The following is a 7,819-nucleotide window of genomic DNA, read 5'->3' as shown; positions in this document are numbered from 1 at the left end:
CATTGAGCTACAAGTAAACTTGCAGCAGTTATCAAGTTCAACATCAAATCCATTTCTTTTTTATCCAGATCTTCCATAATACCCAGCAGAAATATCTGCGGCTTAAACTTTATCTTTTTCTTAAAAATATTTTGAATATTCCACCATATCTTTATCCAGAATGCCTTAACTCCCCTGCATGTCCACCACATATGAAAATGAGTTGCATCTAACCTCATTGGAGGTTTTTAAGAAGAGATTGGACAGCCACTTGTCTGAAATGATATGGGGTCTCCTGCTTGAGCAGAGGGTTGGACTAGAAGACCTCCAAGGTCCCTTCCAGCTATTCTATTCTATTCTATTCTATTCTATTCTATTCTATTCTATTCTAGTCTAGTCTAGTCTAGTCTAGTCTAGTCTAGTCTATTCAGGTCTAGTCTAGTCTAGTCTAGTCTAGTCTATTCAGGTCTAGTCTAGTCTAGTCTAGTCTAGTCTAGTCTATTTCTATTCTATTCCTTATTTTAATTCTATTCTATTCTATTCTATTCTATTCTATTCTCTATTCCATATTCTATTCTATTCTATTCTATTCTATTCTATTCTATTCTATTCTATTCTATTCTATTCTATTCTATTCTATTCAGGTCTAGTCTAGTCTAGTCTATTTCTATTCTATTCCTTATTTTAATTCTATTCTATTCTATTCTATTCTATTCTATTCTATTCTATTCTATTCTATTCTATTCTATTCTATTTTATTCTATTCTATTCCATAATTCTATTCTATTCTACAATACCCCAATGAAGGAACAGCCAGCTCAAACAATGATCAAAGAGCCCGTAGGGTTCCTTTTGCCTTAAGAGTGCCTTGTGGGGTCCCTACTCACCCCTCTTCCCCCATTAGGATCCTCAAAAAAAACCCCTTCCTGCCGAGTCCTTCACTCCACCTCATGGACACCAAGTTGTTTCTCCATTGTGCAGATATCTATGCCAGGCCACTGGAAACTCTGGCAACGCTGGACGTGAAGGTGAACCAAGAGGAATTCGTACAGGTGAGGAGGATGGGGAGGGGGGAGGAGGAGGAGAAAGAGGAGGAGGAGTAACATTTTCCCAGGAGAGATGGTGGACTTGGGACCCTCCCCTCTACAAAGAATTGAGATGATACAGAAGTGGGAAATGCAGCATATAAGGAACGGTTGCTGGAATTGGGTCTGTCTAGTTGAAAGAAGAGAAGGACGAGGGGGGACATGATAGCAGCCTTCCAGTATCTCAGGGGCTGCCCCAAAGAAGAGGGAGTCAAGCTATTCTCCAAAGTGCCTGAAGGCAGGACAAGAAGCAACAGATGGAAACTCATCAAAGAGAGAAGCAACCTAGAACTAAGGAGAAACTTCCTGACAGTTAGAACAATTAACCTGGAACAACCTGCCTCCAGAAGCGGTGAATGCTTCAACACTGGAAGATTTTAAGAAGAGACTGGACAGCCATTTGTCTGAAATGGTATAGGGTTTCCTGCCTGAGCAGGGGGTTGGACTCGATGGCCTCCAAGGTCCCTTCCGACTTTTTTATTATTATTATTATTATTATTATTATTATTATTATTATTATTATTATTATTATTATTATTATTATTATTATTATTATTATTATTATTATTATTATCGTGGTCGCCACAATGTAAAAAAGATGTTGAGACTCTAGAAAGAGTGCAGAGAAGAGCAACAAAGATGATTAGGGGACTGGAGGCTAAAACATATAAGGAACGGTTGCTGGAATTGGGTCTGTCTGGTTTCATGAAGAGAAGGACGAGGGGGGACATGATAGCAGCCTTCCAGTATCTCAGGGGCTGCCCCAAAGAAGAGGGAGTCAAGCTATTCTCCAAAGCGCCTGAAGGCAGGACGAGAAGCAACGGATGGAAACTAACCAAGGAGAGAAGCAACCTGGAACTAAGGAGAAACTTCCTGACAGTGAGAACAATTAACCGGTGGAACAACCTGCCTCCAGAAGTTGTGGGTGCTCCATGTCTGGAGGGTTTTAGGAAAAGACCGGACAGGTCACGATATTTCGTCATTTTTTCCAGTTCTTTTTCTCTGACTCTGGCATCTCCTGGTACAGCGATATCAATCAGCTGTACGCTTCGGTTCTCTACAACTGCGATATCCGGCACAATTCACTTAAGCAACTGCAGTGATTCGCTTAACAACCGTGGCAAAAAAAAAAAAAGAGGTTGCGCAATTGGTGTGTGTGTGTGTGTGTGACTTATTTAACGGCTGCCTCATTTAGCAACAGAGATTCAGATCCCCATTGAGGTCGTAAGCTGAGGACCCCCCTGCCTACGGCGCCCCAAATTCCTTGGGAGAATATGAATGTGGCGGGAAAGGTGGGGAGCCAGGAGAAGCAAATTAACCGGGGAACAAAATGCGATACTGTTTTTCCTCCTTCTTTCTTTCCTCTTTTCACCCCCCAGTATCTCCTTTCTTACGTCAAAAACTTCACCAGCGACCTCTTCCAGGAGCTGCTGAAGCATCTGCTCCAATCTTCTCACGATGCCCGCAACGCCATCCGACACGACGTCTGGAGGCAGATGTTCGTCCAGCTGTTCTTCGATTGTGAATATGGACAGGTGCAGTCGACGGCTCCTTACAGAAGACAGAATAACAGAGCTGGAAGGGACCTTGGAGGTCTTCTACTCCAGCCCCCTGCTAGAGCAGGAAACTTATAGGGCTTCTTGCCTGAGCAGGGGGTTGGATTAGAAGACCTCCAAAGTCCCTTCCAGCTTCTATTCTATTCTGTTCTGTTCTGTTCTGTTCTGTTCTGTTCTGTTCTGTTCTGTTCTGTTCTGTTCTGTTCTGTTCTGTTCTATTCTATTCTATATTTTCTATTCTATTTTATTCTATTCTATTCTTATTCCATTCCATATTTTCTATTCTATTCTATTCTATTCTATATTTCATTCTATTCTATATTCTATTCTATTCTATTCTAATTTTCCTATTCTATTCTATTCTATTCCTTATTTTAATTCTATTCTACTCTATTCTATTCTATTCTTATTCCATTCCATATTTTCTATTGTATTCTATTCTAGTCTAGTCTATATTCTAGTCTAGTCTAGTCTTCTATTTTCTATTCTATTGTTCTATTTTCTATTCTATTTTCTATTCTATTCTAGTCTATTCTTCTATTTTCTAGTCTATTCTTCTATTCTTCTATTTTCTATTCTATTCTATTCTATTCTATTCTATTCTATTCTACTCTATTCTATTCTATTCTGTATTCTCCATTCCATTCTCTATTCTATTCTATTCTATTCTATTCTATTCTATTTCTATTTTATTCTTATTCCATTCCATATTTTCTATTCTATTCTATTCTAGTCTATTTTAGTCTAGTCTAATCTTCTATTTTCTATTCTATTCTTCTATTTTCTATTCTAATTTCTATTCTATTTTCTATTCTATTCTATTCTAGTCTATATTCTAGTCTAGTCTAGTCTTCTATTTTCTATTCTATTCTTCTATTTTCTGTTCTATTTTCTATTCTATTTTCTAGTCTAGTCTAGTCTAGTCTAGTCTAGTCTTCTATTTTCTATTCTATTCTATTTTCTATTCTATTTTCTATTCAATTCTATTCTATTCTAGTCTAGTCTATTCTATTCTAGTCTAGTCTAGTCTTCTATTTTCTATTCTATTTTTCTATTTTCTATTCTATTTTCTATTCTATTTTCTATTCTATTTTCTATTCTATTCTATTCTAGTCTATATTCTAGTCTAGTCTAGTCTTCTATTTTCTATTCTATTCTATTTTCTATTCTATTTTCTATTCAATTCTATTCTATTCTAGTCTAGTCTATTCTATTCTAGTCTAGTCTAGTCTTCTATTTTCTATTCTATTTTTCTATTTTCTATTCTATTTTCTATTCTATTTTCTATTCTATTTTCTATTCTATTCTAGTCTAGTCTATTCTATTCTAGTCTAGTCTAGTCTTCTATTTTCTATTCTATTCTTCTATTTTCTGTTCTATTTTCTATTCTATTTTCTATTCTATTTTCTATTCTATTCTAGTCTAGTCTATTCTATTCTAGTCTAGTCTAGTCTTCTATTTTCTATTCTATTCTTCTATTTTCTGTTCTATTTTCTATTCTATTTTCTAGTCTAGTCTAGTCTAGTCTTCTATTTTCTATTCTATTTTCTATTCAATTCTATTCTAGTCTAGTCTAGTCTTCTATTTTCTATTCTATTTTTCTATTTTCTATTCTATTTTCTATTCTATTTTCTATTCTATTCTATTCTATTCTAGTCTAGTCTATTCTAGTCTAGTCTAGTCTATTCTAGTCTAGTCTAGTCTAGTCTAGTCTAGTCTCTTCTCTATTCCCTAAAATAAAAGAAGTCCCGTTTCTGCCCTAATTTACAGATGGGCAATTTTCACACTTCCTGGTTTGCAACTCATCTCCTTGGTAGAACCTCTAGATTTTCACCGGGTTTCCTAGGATCTCCCGTCACGGTTTGGTGGAGGCCCAGCAAACTCACGAAAAGTCGACTTACTCCCGATGTCGGTTCTTCTCTTCTCCTAGATAGGACTCTTGGACAGAGCGAAGGTCTTGTCGCTCCTGGAGAAGTTCTACCGCAGCAGCTCGGACCTGGCCAAGGAGATTTATTGTAACCCCAAAAAATGTAAGCGGGACTAGGGGTTGACCGGGCCAAGGTGGTCCTAACCTCCGTCTCTGAAGATCTAGATTTGAAGCCAACATTCCCTGCGCTTCCTCTTTCTCTTAGGGCCCATCGCTGAACTGGACGACATAGACCTGACGGAGTTTTGGGGCAACCTGGAGCCAGACGATGAAGAGGAACCTCCAGAGGAACCACCTACCCCTGAGCGTACATTATCTCAGGAAGCCATCTACCTCAACAGGAAGCTGAAGGGCATTCTTTCTGATGAGCAAGCAGCCCTTGGCGCCAACGGAGAACCAGCCGTCCACGAGCTGGAAGACGCCGAGATGGAGCAGCAGGTCAGCCCACCGGAAGCGGCGACTGAAGATGTCCCTACAACAGCCGCCCAAGACGAAGCAGAAGAACCTCAAGCAGAAATGCCAGCATCTGAGCTGGAACCCCAGGTGGCAGAGGCTGAAGAGGAGCCCGAAGCTACCACAGAGCCCACCACTGAAGAAGTGGAGAGACCTGCTGGTGAAGAAGCTGCCCCAGAAGACCATCCAGGGACACCGCTTGAGCCCCTTTTGGAAGGAGAAGAAGTTGTGAAGGAAGTCAAGTCAGAAGAGGCCATCCTGGCTTCGCCTTCCCAGGTGGCAGCTCGGGTGCAGAAGATCTTGGACGACGAGGAAGAACCGGTCCCCAAGTCTCCCTCGGTGGAGAAGGACCTTGCTCCAAAGGGAATGGAAGCGGAAGGGACAGATGGGCAGGAAGAGCCAGAAGAGAAAGCAGAGCCTGGAACAGAGGTAGAGGAAGAGGAGGCAGGTGGACAGGCCAAGCCAGAAGAGAAAGCAGAGGCAGATGGCCAAGGACCAGTGGGCCCCAAGGACCAGGCTGCTACTGGAAAAGACAAAGCGCCAGGAGTCTTGGATACAAGTATGCCATGGGTTCCTTCATAGCCTTGTTAGATACGTTAGTGCAGGGGTAGGCAACCTTGGCTCTTTTATGACTGGTGGACTTCAACTCCCAGAATTCCTGAGCCAGCATGGGGGAACTATGGCCCCCTTTGTGGACTTCAACTCCCAGAATTCCTGAGCCAAGAAGGGGAACTATGGCCCCTTCATGACTCGTGGACTTCAACTCCCAGAATTCCTGAGCCAGCGTGGGGGAACTATAGCTCCCTTGATGACTCGTGGACTTCAACTCCCAGAATTCCTGAGCCAGCATGGGGGAACTATGGCCGCTTCATGACTTGTGGACTTCAACTCCCAGAATTCCTGAGCCAGCATGGGGGAACTATGGCCGCTTCATGACTTGTGGACTTCAACTCCCAGAATTCCTGAGCCAGCATGGGGGAACTATGGCCGCTTCATGACTTGTGGACTTCAACTCCCAGAATTCCTCAACCAGCATGGGGGAACTATGGCCGCTTCATGACTGGTGGACTTCAACTCCCAGAATTCCTGAGCCAGCATGGCTCAGCTTGGAAACCTCTCCCTTTCCCCTCAGCATGCCTGGCTCAGGAATTCTGGGAGTTGAAGTCCACCAGTCATAAAAGAGCCAAGGTTGCCTACTCCTGCACTAGTGGGTTCCCAACCCCCGGGCCGTGTCCCAGTACCAGGCCGCGGCATGCCAGCAACCGATCCGCACAAACAAGCAAAGCCCCATCCGCAGGATGCAGGCAGCACACAAAACCACGCACTCTCCGGTCCGTGGAAAAACCTCTCTCCACGGAACCAGTGGTCCCTGGTACCCCAAAGGTTGGGGGCCTCTGTGTTAGTTAACAGAATAACAGAGTTGGAAGGGACCTTGGAGGTCATCTAGTCCAACCCCCTGTTCAGGCAGGAGGCCCTCCACCATTTCAGACAGATAGTTGTGCAATCTCTTCTTAAAAACTTCCAGTGTTGGAGCACCCACAACTTCTGGTGGCAAGCTGTTCCACTGGTTAATTGTCCTCATTGTTAGGAAGTTTCTCCTTAATTCCAGGTTGCTTCTCTCCTGGATTAGTTTCCATCCATTGCCCTTCCTTCCTTCCTTCCTTCCTTCCATCCATCCATCCATCCGTCCATCCGTCCATAGAATAATAGGGAGGAACCGTGGAGGTCTGCTAGTGATCCAACTCTGCTCAGGCAGGAGACCCTAGCTAGACTATTCCAGACAAATGGCTGTCCAGTCTCTTCTTAAAAACCTCCAGTGATGGAACACCCACAACTTCTGGAGGCAAGCCGTTCCACTGGTTAGGAATTGTTCTCACTGTTAGGACATTTCTTCTTAATTCTAGGTTGCTTCTCTCCTTGGTTAGCTACCTTCCGTTGCTTCTTGTCCTGCCTACAGCTACTTTGGACAATTCACCCTTGATAGTTAACTGCAGGGCTCTCTCCTTACCTGGACACAACAATGATGGCCTGTCTTACAGACTAGGATTAATAGAGAACAATTAATCCATGGAACAGCTTGCTTCCCGAAACTGTGGCTGCTTCATCACTTGAGGTCTTCAAGAAAGTCCAGTTGCCTCCTGGAAAAAGCATCTTTGAGACTTTGGGGAATTAAAGACTATCCCTCTTAAAGCATGCTGCCCAGGGAATTCTGGGAATTGAAGTCCACTCATCTTAACGCAACTGCTTAGTTTTCAAGAAAACCTTTCCTGGATTAAATTCGGACCAGAACTTTTAGCTAGACCGTGCGGCAGACAAAGAAAAGCTTTAATAATGGAGACCTTAAACAGCCACTATTTTGTCAAGGAGAAATTTCTGATGCAGAATATTGAATATAAAAAATGCTCAGAGAGTTATGCTCAAATGCGTTCTAATGCTCCCTCTACTGGTCATCCATAATTGCAACTTACTAAGATTGATAGAGTTGGTTTCCAGCTTTAAAAACTTAGATTTGGGGGCAGTAAAAACAGTATTTCCCAATTTACAGGAGTGTGGACTTCCACTCCCAGATTTCCATAGCAAGTAAGACCATTGATGAGAATTCTAGGAGCAGGCTAGCTGGGGGATTCTGGGAGTGGAAGTCCACCCCTCTTAAAGCATGCTGGCTGGGGGATTCTGGGAATGGAAGTCCACCCCTCTTAAAGCAGGCTGGCTGGGGATTCTGGGAGCGGAAGTCCACCCCTCTTAAAGCATGCTGGCTGGGGGATTCTGGGAATGGAAGTCCACCCCTCTTAAAGCAGGCTGGCTGGGGGATTCTGGGA

The 7,819-nt window shown here is 42.7% G+C and overlaps 1 protein-coding gene across 1 annotated transcript in view; it reads left to right on the top strand.

The window, feature by feature from the left end:
• Positions 1–960: 960 nt before the first annotated feature.
• EFCAB5 (EF-hand calcium binding domain 5) overlaps positions 961–7,819 on the top strand; it is a gene marked incomplete at its 5' end in the record, with an annotated part of 36,147 nt that continues 29,288 nt past the window's right edge. The window contains 4 exons of the mRNA XM_029286710.1: positions 961–1,031; positions 2,444–2,599; positions 4,551–4,650; positions 4,753–5,559. Coding sequence (XP_029142543.1) covers positions 961–1,031; positions 2,444–2,599; positions 4,551–4,650; positions 4,753–5,559 — 1,134 coding nt within the window. The remainder of the gene's footprint in view (positions 1,032–2,443; positions 2,600–4,550; positions 4,651–4,752; positions 5,560–7,819) is intronic.

This window comes from Protobothrops mucrosquamatus, unplaced genomic scaffold (genome assembly GCF_001527695.2).
Source record: "Protobothrops mucrosquamatus isolate PMUCROS unplaced genomic scaffold, P.Mucros_1.0 scaffold4652, whole genome shotgun sequence".
NCBI lineage: Eukaryota > Metazoa > Chordata > Lepidosauria > Squamata > Viperidae > Protobothrops > Protobothrops mucrosquamatus.
This window is presented reverse-complemented; position numbering and strand designations above follow the sequence as displayed.